Here is a 16,560-nt window from a genome sequence, read left to right as displayed (position 1 = left end):
CAGACTATAACTGACTATAACAGGCCCAGACTATAACGGACTATAACAGGCCCAGTCTATAACGGACTATAACAGGCCCAGACTATAACGGACTATAACAGTCCCCGTCTATAACGGACTATAGCAGGCCCAGTCTATAACAGACTATAACTGGCCCAGACTATAACGGACTATAACAGGCCCAGACTATATCAGGCCCAGACTCTAACGGACAATAGCAGGCCCAGACTATAACAGGCCCAGACATGTAAATGTTTTTATTCTACTTGGTGAAAGGTGGTTCAACGTGATGAAAGAGCAGTAGAGAGCTGCATCATCAGTCTACTGTTCAATAGGCCTAAATATTCACTAAATACATCAATGTTGAAGAAAACAGCATTAAATGTTCAAGATAAAAAAGGGTAACTGTACAGCGGGTTAGGTTAGGGTGGGGTTAGGGTCGGGTTGTGTTAGGTTAGGGTGGGGTTAGGGTCAGGTGGGGTTAGGGTCGGGTGGGGTTAGGTTAGGGTGGGGTTAGGGTGAGGTTAGGGTCAGGTGAGGTTAGGGTCGGGTGGGGTTAGGGTGCGTGGGGTTAGGTTAGGGTGGGGTTAAGGTGGGGTTAGGTTAGGGTGGGGTTAGGGTTGGGTGTGGGCGGTTGTGGACGGAATTCATCTCCCAGTGTCTGGTGGAAAGCAGACTGAACCAGGTTTTCCTCTGGGATGTTGTCTGTGTTTCACTCCATTACGTTTATTTGTTTATCCTGAACGATGACAAGCATACTCATAACATGATGCAGCCACCACTATGCTTTCAAATATGGAGAGGGGTACTCAGTAATGGCTTGTCTTGTTGTTGCAGTATTACATTAGTGCCTTGTTGTAAACAGCATCCATGTTGTCGACCCATCCTCAGTTTTCTCCTGTCACAGCCATTAAACTCTGGAACCATTTTAAAGTCACCATTGGCCTCATGGTGAAATCCCTGAGCACTTTCCTTCGTCTCCCGCAACTGAGTTAGGAGGGATGCCTGTATCTTTGTAGTGACACCATCCATAGTGTAATTAATAACTTCACCATGCTGAAAGGGATATTGAATGTCTGCTTTCCCCCCCCCCCCCCAAACAATCTACTTTGACATTATGGGGTATTGTGGGTAGGCTAGTGACAAAAACATCTGAATGGAATCCATTTTAAATTCAGACTGTAACAACAGAATGTGGAGAAAGTCGAGGGGTGTGAATACTTTCTGAAGGCAGTGTGGCTGGTTTATTTTTGACCCTCACATTGTCTTCCTATTAGTTATACATTCAAGCACCCCTGTCACTATCTGTAACCACAGTCTAACAGTACATTATTTTAATGAGGTATTACAGGGAGTGTGTGTGTAATGAGGTATTACAGGGAGACAGAATGACCCCTGCTCAGTTAGACATTATTATACAAAGCTGTCTCTCTTATTCAGGTCAGATTAATGGAAATGGGGGAGAAGTACTTTTTCGTTTTTCTGGCTTCTCTAAGCTTGTGTCCCAAATGGCACCTTATTCCCTATAAAGTGCACTACATCTGACCAGGGCCCATAGGGTGCCATTTGGGACTAACAATTCTGTTCTGTACTGCATTTGTGTATGTCAGAATCTGAGGGCTTTAGGGGAAATAGGATATTCAATATTGTCATAATGAACCACAAACCTACTTTGTGACTGAAGTTATGTTATGTTTATTTTGTTAGTCTCTCTCTCCCCTCCTCTCTTTCCCCCCCTCCCTCCTCTCTCTCCCCCTTCCCCCCTCCTCTCTCTCTGTCTCTCTTTCTCTCCCCCCTCCTCTCTCTCTCTCTCCCCTCTATCTCTCTTTCTCTCCCCCTCCTCCCTCCTGTCTCTCTCTCTCTCTCTCTCTCTCCCTCTGTCTCTCTTTCTCTCCCCCTCCTCCCTCCTGTCTCTCTCTCTCCTCCCTCCTGTCTCACTCTCTCTCTGCCTCTCTCCCCCCTCCTCTCTCTCTCCCCTCCCCCCTCCTGTCTCTCTCTCTCTCTCTGCCTCTCTCCCCCCTCCTGTCTCTCTGTCTCTCTCTCCCCCTTCCCCCCTCCTCTCTCTCTGTCTCTCTCTCCCCCCTCCTCTCTCTCTCTCTCCCTCTGTCTCTCTTTCTCTCCCCCTCCTCCCTCCTGTCTCTCTCTCTCGCGCTCTCTCCCCCCTTCTGTCTCTCTCTCTCTCTCTCTCTCTCTCTCTCTCTCTCTCTCTCTCTCTCTCTCTCTCTGCGTGTAGGAGGTTGATGGGGATGCGTACATGTGAGTCTCGTTGTCTGTTCAGTGGCTCTAAGGGGGAGGTGTGTAATGTGGAGCCTCTTCTTACTGGCCCGGACCTGAAGGATCACCCCATCACACCGTACTCTCTACTGGCCATGGCCTCTCTTACTAAGGTAAACCCTATACCAGGTTTCCCCAACTGGCGCCAATTATTTAGCCCCACTAGTTTTCTGAGCCAAAAAATACAACTTATTTTTATTAAAATGTTTTATTGTTGGAGATAAATTAAAAAAAATGTAAAAGCACCAGCAAATCAGCTCCAAATGATTTTAATTTTGGAAATCTGTTCCCTAGTATTCCTATACATTATAGAGAGGGATACACTGGGTGGCCAGTTTATTAGGTACACCACCCTGTTCACAAATGGATTGCTCCTACAGACAGTGAGTCATGTGGCTTGCTGTATAAAGCAGGCATCAAGGCATTCAGTTACTGTTGGATTGAACGTTAGAATGGTCAAAACGACCTAAGTGACTCGGAGCGTAGTAAGATCATTGGTTCCCCGGGCTCAGAAACGGACAGCCTCCTGGGCTTTCACGCACGACACTCTAGTGTTTACGGAGAATGGTGTGACAAACAAAACATCCAGTCAGCGGAAGTCCTGTGAGCGAAAACAGCTCGTTGATGAGAGGTTGAAGGAGAATGGTAAGAATCGTGGGAACTAACAGGCTTGCCACAAACAAGCAAATAATGGCATCTGAACGGCATCCCGGAAGGCACAACTCGTCGCTCCTTGTCACAGACGGGCTACTGCAGCAGACGACCACACGGGGTTCCACTCCTATCAGATAAACACCAGAAGAAGAGGCTCCAGTGGGAACGCCAGCGCACTGGACAATTAAGTAGTGGAAAAACATAGCCTGGTCTGATGAATGTTTCGTCATGCCGATGGCAGTCAGGATTTGGTATAAGCAGCCAAGGTTGATACCAATTGTTCTGGATGGGTTTACCTAATAAACTGGCCAGGGAGTGTACGTGATCGTATACAAAATGTAAGCAAGGTTTGAAATTATTATGTTTAAGTCAAATGTTATATCTGTTTGGGCTTCTTGCGGTCAATTTGCAGTCTACAAATGATTTGTAATTCTGTTCCGGCCCCCTGACCGTCCGCTCCAGAAAAACTATCCCTGCAGCTGAGTCTGGTTGATGATCCTGTCCTATACACCCTACACCCTACACACTACACACTACACCCTACACACTACACACACTACACACACTACACCCTACACACTACACCCTACACACTACACCCTACACCCTACACACTACACACACTACACACACCCTACACACCCTACACCCACTACACACTACACACTACACACCCTACACACTACACACTACACACACTACACACACTACACCCTACACACTACACACTACACACTACACACACTACACCCTACACACTACACACTACACCCTACACACTACACACACCCTACACACACTACACCCACTACACACTACACACCCTACACCCTACACACACTACACCCTACACACACTACACACTACACACACTACACACCCTACACTCTACACCCTACACACACTACACCCTACACACACTACACACTACACCCTACACACACTACACCCTACACACACTACACCGTACACCCTACACACACACTACACCCTACACACACTACACCCTACACACACTACACCCTACACACACTACACCCTACACACACTACACCCTACACACACTACACCCTACACACCCTACACCCTACACACACACTACACACTACACCCTACACACACTACACACTACACCCTACACACACTACACACTACACCCTACACACACTACACCCTACACACTACACCCTACACCCTACACACTACACCCGACACACTACACCCTACAGTCTGTTCTATACTGGGTGTCTTTCACACCCTACAGTCTGTTCTATACTGGGTGTCTTTCACACCCTACAGTCTGTTCTATACTGGGTGATACATGTCATTCACACCCTACAGTCTGTTCTATACTGGGTGATACATGTCTTTCACACCCTACAGTCTGTTCTATACTGGGTGACACATGTCTTTCACACCCTACAGTCTGTTCTATACTGGGTGATACATGTCATTCACACCCTACAGTCTGTTCTATACTGGGTGATACATGTCTTTCACACCCTACAGTCTGTTCTATACTGGGTGATACATGTCATTCACACCCTACAGTCTGTTCTATACTGGGTGATACATGTCTTTCACACCCTACAGTCTGTTCTATACTGGGTGATACATGACATTCACACCCTACAGTCTGTTCTATACTGGGTGATACATGTCTTTCACACCCTACAGTCTGTTCTATACTGGGTGATACATGTCATTCACACCCTACAGTCTGTTCTATACTGGGTGATACATGTCTTTCACACCCTACAGTCTGTTCTATACTGGGTGATACATGTCTTTCACACCCTACAGTCTGTTCTATACTGGGTGATACATGACATTCACACCCTACAGTCTGTTCTATACTGGGTGATACATGTCTTTCACACCCTACAGTCTGTTCTATACTGGGTGATACATGACATTCACACCCTACAGTCTGTTCTATACTGGGTGATACATGACATTCACACCCTACAGTCTGTTCTATACTGGGTGATACATGTCATTCACACCCTACAGTCTGTTCTATACTGGGTGATACATGACATTCACACCCTACAGTCTGTTCTATACTGGGTGATACATGACATTCACACCCTACAGTCTGTTCTATACTGGGTGATACATGACATTCACACCCTACAGTCTGTTCTATACTGGGTGATACATGACATTCACACCCTACAGTCTGTTCTATACTGGGTGATACATGTCTTTCACACCCTACAGTCTGTTCTATACTGGGTGATACATGACATTCACACCCTACAGTCTGTTCTATACTGGGTGATACATGTCTTTCACACCCTACAGTCTGTTCTATACTGGGTGATACATGACATTCACACCCTACAGTCTTTTCTATACTGGGTGATACATGACATTCACACCCTACAGTCTGTTCTATACTGGGTGATACATGACATTCACACCCTACAGTCTGTTCTATACTGGGTGATACATGACATTCACACCCTACAGTCTGTTCTATACTGGGTGACACATGACATTCACACCCTACAGTCTGTTCTATACTGGGTGATACATGACATTCACACCCTACAGTCTGTTCTATACTGGGTGACACATGACATTCACACCCTACAGTCTGTTCTATACTGGGTGATACATGTCTTTCACACCCTACAGTCTGTTCTATACTGGGTGATACATGTCTTTCACACCCTACAGTCTGTTCTATACTGGGTGACACATGACATTCACACCCTACAGTCTGTTCTATACTGGGTGATACATGACATTCACACCCTACAGTCTGTTCTATACTGGGTGATACATGACATTCACACCCTACAGTCTGTTCTATACTGGGTGATACATGACATTCACACCCTACAGTCTGTTCTATACTGGGTGATACATGACATTCACACCCTACAGTCTGTTCTATACTGGGTGATACATGACATTCACACCCTACAGTCTGTTCTATACTGGGTGATACATGACATTCACACCCTACAGTCTGTTCTATACTGGGTGATACATGTCTTTCACACCCTACAGTCTGTTCTATACTGGGTGATACATGACATTCACACCCTACAGTCTGTTCTATACTGGGTGATACATGACATTCACACCCTACAGTCTGTTCTATACTGGGTGATACATGACATTCACACCCTACAGTCTGTTCTATACTGGGTGATACATGTCATTCACACCCTACAGTCTGTTCTATACTGGGTGATACATGACATTCACACCCTACAGTCTGTTCTATACTGGGTGATACATGACATTCACACCCTACAGTCTGTTCTATACTGGGTGATACATGACATTCACACCCTACAGTCTGTTCTATACTGGGTGATACATGACATTCACACCCTACAGTCTGTTCTATACTGGGTGATACATGTCTTTCACACCCTACAGTCTGTTCTATACTGGGTGATACATGACATTCACACCCTACAGTCTGTTCTATACTGGGTGATACATGACATTCACACCCTACAGTCTGTTCTATACTGGGTGATACATGTCTTTCACACCCTACAGTCTGTTCTATACTGGGTGATACATGACATTCACACCCTACAGTCTGTTCTATACTGGGTGATACATGTCTTTCACACCCTACAGTCTGTTCTATACTGGGTGATACATGACATTCACACCCTACAGTCTGTTCTATACTGGGTGATACATGACATTCACACCCTACAGTCTGTTCTATACTGGGTGATACATGTCTTTCACACCCTACAGTCTGTTCTATACTGGGTGATACATGACATTCACACCCTACAGTCTGTTCTATACTGGGTGATACATGACATTCACACCCTACAGTCTGTTCTATACTGGGTGATACATGTCTTTCACACCCTACAGTCTGTTCTATACTGGGTGATACATGACATTCACACCCTACAGTCTGTTCTATACTGGGTGATACATGTCTTTCACACCCTACAGTCTGTTCTATACTGGGTGATACATGACATTCACACCCTACAGTCTGTTCTATACTGGGTGATACATGACATTCACACCCTACAGTTAACAGTAACTATGTCATTGTTATTTTTGTCTTGCTCTTCAGTTCCACTGAGAATATTTGTCAACACGATGTTGTTCCTTTCAGATTCTAGTGATCGGACTGAAGCCTTCTCTCAAAGTGTGGATGACATTTCCCTATGGCAAGGTACCCCTTCTCTCATCTAGGCCTTTCCCCCTCTCCCTCACAACCCTTTCTCTGTGTCGTTATCCTTCTCTGACCTCTCTTCCCCCTCTCCCTCACAACCCTTTCTCTGTCTCGTTATCCTTCTCTGACCTCTCTTCCCCCTCTCCCTCACAACCCTTTCTCTGTCTCGTTATCCTTCTCTGACCTCTCTTCCCCCTCTCCCTCACAACCCTTTCTCTGTCTCGTTATCCTTCTCTGACCTCTCTTCCCCCTCTCCCTCACAACCCTTTCTCTGTCTCGTTATCCTTCTCTGACCTCTCTTCCCCCTCTCCCTCACAACCCTTTCTCTGTGTCGTTATCCTTCTCTGACCTCTCTTCCCCCTCTCCCTCACAACCCTTTCTCTGTCTCGTTATCCTTCTCTGACCTCTCTTCCCCCTCTCCCTCACAACCCTTTCTCTGTCTCGTTATCCTTCTCTGACCTCTCTTCCCCCTCTCCCTCACAACCCTTTCTCTGTGTCGTTATCCTTCTCTGACCTCTCTTCCCCCTCTCCCTCACAACCCTTTCTCTGTCTCGTTATCCTTCTCTGACCTCTCTTCCCCCTCTCCCTCACAACCCTTTCTCTGTGTCGTTATCCTTCTCTGACCTCTCTTCCCCCTCTCCCTCACAACCCTTTCTCTGTGTCGTTATCCTTGAATGTCACAAACATAACATGCCTAGTTGCTAGGAACAGAACAGGAGATTGGAGGCTGGGGGAACACAATAGACACTGCCTGGCTAGGAACAGAACAGGAGATTGGAGGCTGGGGGGGAACACAATAGACGCTGCCTGGCTAGGAACAGAACAGGAGATTGGAGGCTGGGGGGACACAATAGACGCTGCCTGGCTAGGAACAGAACAGGAGATTGGAGGCTGGGGGGACACAATAGACGCTGCCTGGCTAGGAACAGAACAGGAGATTGGAGGCTGGGAGGGAACACAATAGACGCTGTCTGGCTAGGAACAGAACAGGAGATTGGAGGCTGGGAGGGAACACAATAGACGCTGCCTGGCTAGGAACAGAACAGGAGATTGGAGGCTGGGGGGGAACACAATAGACGCTGCCTGGCTAGGAACAGAACAGGAGATTGGAGGCTGGGGGGGAACACAATAGACGCTGTCTGGCTAGGAACAGAAAAGGAGATTGGAGGCTGGGGGGACACAATAGACGCTGCCTGGCTAGGAACAGAACAGAAGATTGGAGGCTGGGGGGACACAATAGACTCTGCCTGGCTAGGAACAGAACAGGAGATTGGAGGCTGGGGGGGACACAATAGACGCTGTCTGGCTAGGAACAGAACAGGAGATTGGAGGCTGGGGGGGGGGGAACACAATAGACGCTGCCTGGCTAGGAACAGAACAGGAGATTGGAGGCTGGGGGGACACAATAGACGCTGCCTGGCTAGGAACAGAACAGGAGATTGGAGGCTGGGGGGGGAACACAATAGACGCTGCCTGGCTAGGAACAGAACAGGAGATTGGAGGCTGGGGGGGACACAATAGACGCTGCCTGGCTAGGAACAGAACAGGAGATTGGAGGCTGGGGGGACACAATAGACGCTGCCTGTCTAGGAACAGAACAGGAGATTGGAGGCTGGGGGGACACAATAGACGCTGCCTGGCTAGGAACAGAACAGGAGATTGGAGGCTGGGGGGACACAATAGACGCTGCCTGGCTAGGAACAGAACAGGAGATTGGAGGCTGGGGGGACACAATAGACGCTGCCTGGCTAGGAACAGAACAGGAGATTGGAGGCTGGGGGGACACAATAGACGCTGTCTGGCTAGGAACAGAACAGGAGATTGGAGGCTGGGGGAACACAATAGACGCTGCCTGGCTAGGAACAGAACAGGAGATTGGAGGCTGGGGGGAGGGAACACAATAGACGCTGCCTGGCTAGGAACAGAAAAGGAGATTGGAGGCTGGGGGGAACACAATAGACGCTGCCTGGCTAGGAACAGAACAGGAGATTGGAGGCTGGGAGGACACAATAGACGCTGCCTGGCTAGGAACAGAACAGGAGATTGGAGGCTGGGGGGACACAATAGACGCTGTCTGGCTAGGAACAGAACAGGAGATTGGAGGCTGGGGGGACACAATAGACGCTGCCTGGCTAGGAACAGAACAGGAGATTAGAGGCTGGGGGGGGAACACAATAGACGCTGCCTGGCTAGGAACAGAACAGGAGATTGGAGGCTGGGGGGACACAATAGACGCTGCCTGGCTAGGAACAGAACAGGAGATTGGAGGCTGGGGGGGGAACACAATAGACGCTGCCTGGCTAGGAACAGAACAGGAGATTGGAGGCTGGGGGGACACAATAGACGCTGCCTGGCTAGGAACAGAACAGGAGTTTGGAGGCTGGGGGGACACAATAGACGCTGCCTGGCTAGGAACAGAACAGGAGAATGGAGGCTGGGGGGGGAACACAATAGACGCTGCCTGGCTAGGAACAGAACAGGAGATTGGAGGCTGGGGGGACACAATAGACGCTGCCTGGCTAGGAACAGAACAGGACAAAGGCCCTGTAATTTCTATTCATTGTATAAAGATTCAGCTATTTGCTGAACTGATTAAAGTACATCAGTCTTCATCATACACTGCGGTTGTGCCAGTAATAAGGTTTTGTTCACATACAGCAGGCAGAGAGAATATAAAGGACGCTGATTTTGTAAAGGCTGGAGGACATTGTTGGAGAACCCATTTGTTCAAACAAACCCTTGGTCCTAAGCCCTGGCCCCTGGCCCCTAGGCACTCGTCTTGGATCTTTGTATGAGGGTTATTTACCTCATCCACCAGCAGTCTGTAGCACCCACCTCGCTGATACACACTACACCCTGGTAACCATTTATACACCACAGTACTCACCCTGCGTTGGCTGTCCTATTGGAAGGGCTAGAAATGGCACCCTGCTCTAAAGTAGTGCACTATAAAGGGACTAGGGTGTCATTTGCCCTGCTCTAAAGTAGTGCACTATAAAGGGACTAGGGTGTTATTTGCCCTGGTCTAAAGTAGTGCACTATAAAGGGACTAGGGTGTCATTTGCCCTGGTCTAAAGTAGTGCACTATAAAGGGAATAGGGTGCCATTTGGGACACAGATATGAATAAGACCTGTCTAATGTTGTTGTTGCAGACGGACCCGACCAGTGTTCCCCAGCTAGCCTGGCAGTTTGTCCCCGTTCAGAAGGTGGTCAACCCTGTCCTGGCATTCTGCAGAGGAGACACCATACACTTCCTGCTGGTAACACCTCACTTCCTGTTTACTTCCTGGTTACCATTATTCCTTGTTTAGTAAACAATAACAATAGACTGTCCTGTTGATTGACTGACTGTTTGTGTCCAGGTGAAGAAGGATGAGACCGGAACCATCCATGTCATCAAGCAAAGACAGCTGCAGCTGAACTGTGACATCATCAGTCTGAATGTAAGTGTCGCATGATGTCACTTCAGGATCTGTTTTACTTTACAGGCCACATCTCTTGTTTTTTTAACGCCCTTCTCCGTTCCTTCCTCTGATCCTAACTGAATGGGCGTGTTTAACGTTGCAGTTGACTTTACATGTTTAGTCGAGACTGACTGATGTACAAATCACCTTGCATTATAAATAACTACTCAGTATTATTTGTAGATCAGTCAGACAGTCACAATTTACCCATGATCGCCTTGTTCTGTCGCGCTTTCTGTCTCTGGCTCTGCCTCTCTGTTATTATCCCTCTCCTTCACCTCCTGCCTCTCTGTTATTATCCCTCTCCTTCACCTCCTGTCTCTCTGTTATTATCCCTCTCCTTCACCTCCTGTCTCTCTGTTATTATCCCTCTCCTTCACCTCCTGTCTCTCTGTTATTATCCCTCTCCTTCACCTCCTGTCTCTCTGTTATTATCCCTCTCCTTCACCTCCTGTCTCTCTGTTATTATCCCTCTCCTTCACCTCCTGCCTCTCTGTTATTATCCCTCTCCTTCACCTCCTGCCTCTCTGTTATTATCCCTCTCCTTCACCTCCTGCCTCTCTGTTATTATCCCTCTCCTTCACCTCCTGCCTCTCTGTTATTATCCCTCTCCTTCACCTCCTGTCTCTCTGTTATTATCCCTCTCCTTCACCTCCTGCCTCTCTGTTATTATCCCTCTCCTTCACCTCCTGCCTCTCTGTTATTATCCCTCTCCTTCACCTCCTGCCTCTCTGTTATTATACCTCTCCTTCACCTCCTGTCTCTGTTATTATCCTTCTCCTTCACCTCCTGTCTCTCTGTTATTATCCCTCTCCTTCACCTCCTGCCTCTCTGTTATTATACCTCTCCTTCACCTCCTGCCTCTCTGTTATTATCCCTCTCCTTCACCTCCTGCCTCTCTGTTATTATCCCTCTCCTTCACCTCCTGTCTCTCTGTTATTATCCTTCTCCTTCACCTCCTGTCTCTCTGTTATTATCCCTCTCCTTCACCTCCTGCCTCTCTGTTATTATCCCTCTCCTTCACCCCCTGTCTCTGTTATTATCCTTCTCCTTCACCTCCTGTCTCTCTGTTATTATCCCTCTCCTTCACCTCCTGCCTCTCTGTTATTATCCCTCTCCTTCACCTCCTGTCTCTCTGTTATTATCCCTCTCCTTCACCTCCTGTCTCTCTGTTATTATCCCTCTCCTTCACCTCCTGTCTCTCTGTTATTATCCTTCTCCTTCACCTCCTGCCTCTCTGTTATTATCCTTCTCCTTCACCTCCTGTCTCTGTTATTATCCCTCTCCTTCACCCCCTGTCTCTCTGTTATTATCCCTCTCCTTCACCTCCTGCCTCTCTGTTATTATCCCTCTCCTTCACCTCCTGCCTCTCTGTTATTATCCCTCTCCTTCACCTCCTGCCTCTCTGTTATTATCCCTCTCCTTCACCTCCTGCCTCTCTGTTATTATCCCTCTCCTTCACCTCCTGTCTCTCTGTTATTATCCCTCTCCTTCACCTCCTGTCTCTCTGTTATTATCCCTCTCCTTCACCCCCTGTCTCTGTTATTATCCCTCTCCTTCACCTCCTGCCTCTCTGTTATTATCCCTCTCCTTCACCTCCTGCCTCTCTGTTATAATCCCTCTCCTTCACCTCCTGTCTCTCTGTTATTATCCTTCTCCTTCACCTCCTGTCTCTCTGTTATTATCCCTCTCCTTCACCTCCTGTCTCTCTGTTATTATCCCTCTCCTTCACCCTGCCTCTCTGTTATTATCCCTCTCCTTCACCTCCTGCCTCTCTGTTATTATCCCTCTCCTTCACCTCCTGCCTCTCTGTTATTATCCCTCTCCTTCACCTCCTGCCTCTCTGTTATTATCCCTCTCCTTCACCTCCTGTCTCTCTGTTATTATCCCTCTCCTTCACCGCCTGCCTCTCTGTTATTATCCTTCTCCTTCACCTCCTGTCTCTCTGTTATTATCCCTCTCCTTCACCTCCTGCCTCTCTGTTATTATCCCTCTCCTTCACCTCCTGTCTCTCTGTTATTATCCCTCTCCTTCACCCTGCCTCTCTGTTATTATCCCTCTCCTTCACCTCCTGTCTCTCTGTTATTATCCCTCTCCTTCACCTCCTGCCTCTCTGTTATTATCCCTCTCCTCCTGCCTCTCTGTTATTATCCCTCTCCTTCACCCCCTGCCTCTCTGTTATTATCCCTCTCCTTCACCTCCTGCCTCTCTGTTATTATCCCTCTCCTTCACCTCCTGTCTCTCTGTTATTATCCTTCTCCTTCACCTCCTGCCTCTCTGTTATTATCCCTCTCCTTCACCTCCTGTCTCTCTGTTATTATCCCTCTCCTTCACCTCCTGCCTCTCTGTTATTATCCCTCTCCTTCACCTCCTGCCTCTCTGTTATTATCCCTCTCCTTCACCTCCTGCCTCTCTGTTATTATCCCTCTCCTTCACCTCCTGTCTCTCTGTTATTATCCCTCTCCTTCACCTCCTGTCTCTCTGTTATTATCCCTCTCCTTCACCTCCTGTCTCTCTGTTATTATCCCTCTCCTTCACCTCCTGCCTCTCTGTTATTATCCCTCTCCTTCACCTCCTGCCTCTGTTATTATCCCTCTCCTTCACCTCCTGCCTCTCTGTTATTATCCCTCTCCTTCACCTCCTGCCTCTCTGTTATTATCCTTCTCCTTCACCTCCTGCCTCTCTGTTATTATCCCTCTCCTTCACCTCCTGCCTCTCTGTTATTATACCTCTCCTTCACCTCCTGTCTCTGTTATTATCCCTCTCCTTCACCTCCTGCCTCTCTGTTATTATCCCTCTCCTTCACCCCCTGTCTCTGTTATTATCCTTCTCCTTCACCTCCTGTCTCTCTGTTATTATCCCTCTCCTTCACCTCCTGCCTCTCTGTTATTATCCTTCTCCTTCACCTCCTGTCTCTCTGTTATTATCCCTCTCCTTCACCCCCTGCCTCTCTGTTATTATCCCTCTCCTTCACCTCCTGTCTCTCTGTTATTATCCCTCTCCTTCACCTCCTGCCTCTCTGTTATTATCCTTCTCCTTCACCTCCTGTCTCTCTGTTATTATCCCTCTCCTTCACCCCCTGCCTCTCTGTTATTATCCCTCTCCTTCACCTCCTGTCTCTCTGTTATTATCCCTCTCCTTCACCTCCTGCCTCTCTGTTATTATCCTTCTCCTTCACCTCCTGTCTCTCTGTTATTATCCCTCTCCTTCACCCCCTGCCTCTCTGTTATTATCCCTCTCCTTCACCTCCTGTCTCTCTGTTATTATCCTTCTCCTTCACCTCCTGCCTCTCTGTTATTATCCTTCTCCTTCACCTCCTGTCTCTGTTATTATCCCTCTCCTTCACCCCCTGTCTCTCTGTTATTATCCCTCTCCTTCACCCTGCCTCTCTGTTATTATCCCTCTCCTTCACCTCCTGCCTCTCTGTTATTATCCCTCTCCTTCACCTCCTGCCTCTCTGTTATTATCCCTCTCCTTCACCTCCTGCCTCTCTGTTATTATCCCTCTCCTTCACCTCCTGTCTCTCTGTTATTATCCTTCTCCTTCACCTCCTGTCTCTCTGTTATTATCCCTCTCCTTCACCTCCTGTCTCTCTGTTATTATCCCTCTCCTTCACCTCCTGTCTCTCTGTTATTATCCCTCTCCTTCACCTCCTGCCTCTCTGTTATTATCCCTCTCCTTCACCGCCTGCCTCTCTGTTATTATCCTTCTCCTTCACCTCCTGTCTCTCTGTTATTATCCCTCTCCTTCACCTCCTGCCTCTCTGTTATTATCCCTCTCCTTCACCTCCTGTCTCTCTGTTATTATCCCTCTCCTTCACCCTGCCTCTCTGTTATTATCCCTCTCCTTCACCTCCTGTCTCTCTGTTATTATCCTTCTCCTTCACCTCCTGCCTCTCTGTTATTATCCTTCTCCTTCACCTCCTGCCTCTCTGTTATTATCCCTCTCCTTCACCTCCTGCCTCTCTGTTATTATCCCTCTCCTTCACCTCCTGCCTCTCTGTTATTATCCCTCTCCTTCACCTCCTGTCTCTCTGTTATTATCCCTCTCCTTCACCTCCTGTCTCTCTGTTATTATCCCTCTCCTTCACCTCCTGTCTCTCTGTTATTATCCCTCTCCTTCACCTCCTGTCTCTCTGTTATTATCCCTCTCCTTCACCCTGCCTCTCTGTTATTATCCCTCTCCTTCACCTCCTGTCTCTCTGTTATTATCCCTCTCCTTCACCTCCTGCCTCTCTGTTATTATCCCTCTCCTCCTGCCTCTCTGTTATTATCCCTCTCCTTCACCCCCTGCCTCTCTGTTATTATCCCTCTCCTTCACCTCCTGCCTCTCTGTTATTATCCCTCTCCTTCACCTCCTGTCTCTCTGTTATTATCCCTCTCCTTCACCTCCTGCCTCTCTGTTATTATCCCTCTCCTTCACCTCCTGCCTCTCTGTTATTATACCTCTCCTTCACCTCCTGTCTCTATTATCCCTCTCCTTCACCTCCTGTCTCTCTGTTATTATCCCTCTCCTTCACCTCCTGCCTCTCTGTTATTATCCCTCTCCTTCACCTCCTGCCTCTCTGTTATTATCCCTCTCCTTCACCTCCTGCCTCTCTGTTATTATCCCTCTCCTTCACCTCCTGTCTCTGTTATTATCCCTCTCCTTCACCTCCTGTCTCTCTGTTATTATCCCTCTCCTTCACCTCCTGTCTCTCTGTTATTATCCCTCTCCTTCACCTCCTGCCTCTCTGTTATTATCCCTCTCCTTCACCTCCTGCCTCTGTTATTATCCCTCTCCTTCACCTCCTGCCTCTCTGTTATTATCCCTCTCCTTCACCTCCTGCCTCTCTGTTATTATCCTTCTCCTTCACCTCCTGCCTCTCTGTTATTATCCCTCTCCTTCACCTCCTGCCTCTCTGTTATTATACCTCTCCTTCACCTCCTGTCTCTGTTATTATCCCTCTCCTTCACCTCCTGTCTCTCTGTTATTATCCTTCTCCTTCACCTCCTGTCTCTCTGTTATTATCCCTCTCCTTCACCTCCTGTCTCTGTTATTATCCCTCTCCTTCACCCCCTGTCTCTCTGTTATTATCCCTCTCCTTCACCCTGCCTCTCTGTTATTATCCCTCTCCTTCACCTCCTGCCTCTCTGTTATTATCCCTCTCCTTCACCTCCTGCCTCTCTGTTATTATCCCTCTCCTTCACCTCCTGCCTCTCTGTTATTATCCCTCTCCTTCACCTCCTGTCTCTCTGTTATTATCCTTCTCCTTCACCTCCTGTCTCTCTGTTATTATCCTTCTCCTTCACCTCCTGTCTCTCTGTTATTATCCCTCTCCTTCACCTCCTGTCTCTCTGTTATTATCCCTCTCCTTCACCTCCTGTCTCTCTGTTATTATCCCTCTCCTTCACCTCCTGTCTCTCTGTTATTATCCCTCTCCTTCACCTCCTGCCTCTCTGTTATTATCCTTCTCCTTCACCTCCTGTCTCTCTGTTATTATCCCTCTCCTTCACCTCCTGCCTCTCTGTTATTATCCCTCTCCTTCACCTCCTGTCTCTCTGTTATTATCCCTCTCCTTCACCCTGCCTCTCTGTTATTATCCCTCTCCTTCACCTCCTGTCTCTCTGTTATTATCCTTCTCCTTCACCTCCTGCCTCTCTGTTATTATCCTTCTCCTTCACCTCCTGCCTCTCTGTTATTATCCCTCTCCTTCACCTCCTGCCTCTCTGTTATTATCCCTCTCCTTCACCTCCTGCCTCTCTGTTATTATCCCTCTCCTTCACCTCCTGTCTCTCTGTTATTATCCCTCTCCTTCACCTCCTGTCTCTCTGTTATTATCCCTCTCCTTCACCTCCTGTCTCTCTGTTATTATCCTTCTCCTTCACCTCCTGTCTCTCTGTTATTATCCCTCTCCTTCACCTCCTGTCTCTCTGTTATTATCCCTCTCCTTCACCTCCTGTCTCTCTGTTATTATCCCTCTCCTTCACCTCCTGCCTCTCTGTTATTATCCC

General features: G+C 47.9%; 1 protein-coding gene across 1 annotated transcript in view; it reads left to right on the top strand.

The window, feature by feature from the left end:
* Positions 1-16,560, top strand: part of LOC106574831 (vacuolar protein sorting-associated protein 8 homolog) — a 207,546-nt gene that overhangs the window by 82,527 nt on the left and 108,459 nt on the right. The window contains 4 exon segments of the mRNA XM_082963149.1: positions 2,234-2,387; positions 7,043-7,102; positions 10,256-10,363; positions 10,466-10,546. Of these exon segments, the coding sequence (XP_082819275.1) occupies positions 2,234-2,387; positions 7,043-7,102; positions 10,256-10,363; positions 10,466-10,546 (403 nt within the window).

This window comes from Salmo salar, chromosome 16 (genome assembly GCF_965601325.2).
Source record: "Salmo salar chromosome 16, fSalSal1, whole genome shotgun sequence".
NCBI classification, from domain to species: domain Eukaryota; kingdom Metazoa; phylum Chordata; class Actinopteri; order Salmoniformes; family Salmonidae; genus Salmo; species Salmo salar.
The sequence above is the reverse complement of the archived record's forward strand: the minus strand, read 5'-3'. Positions and strand labels throughout refer to the sequence as shown.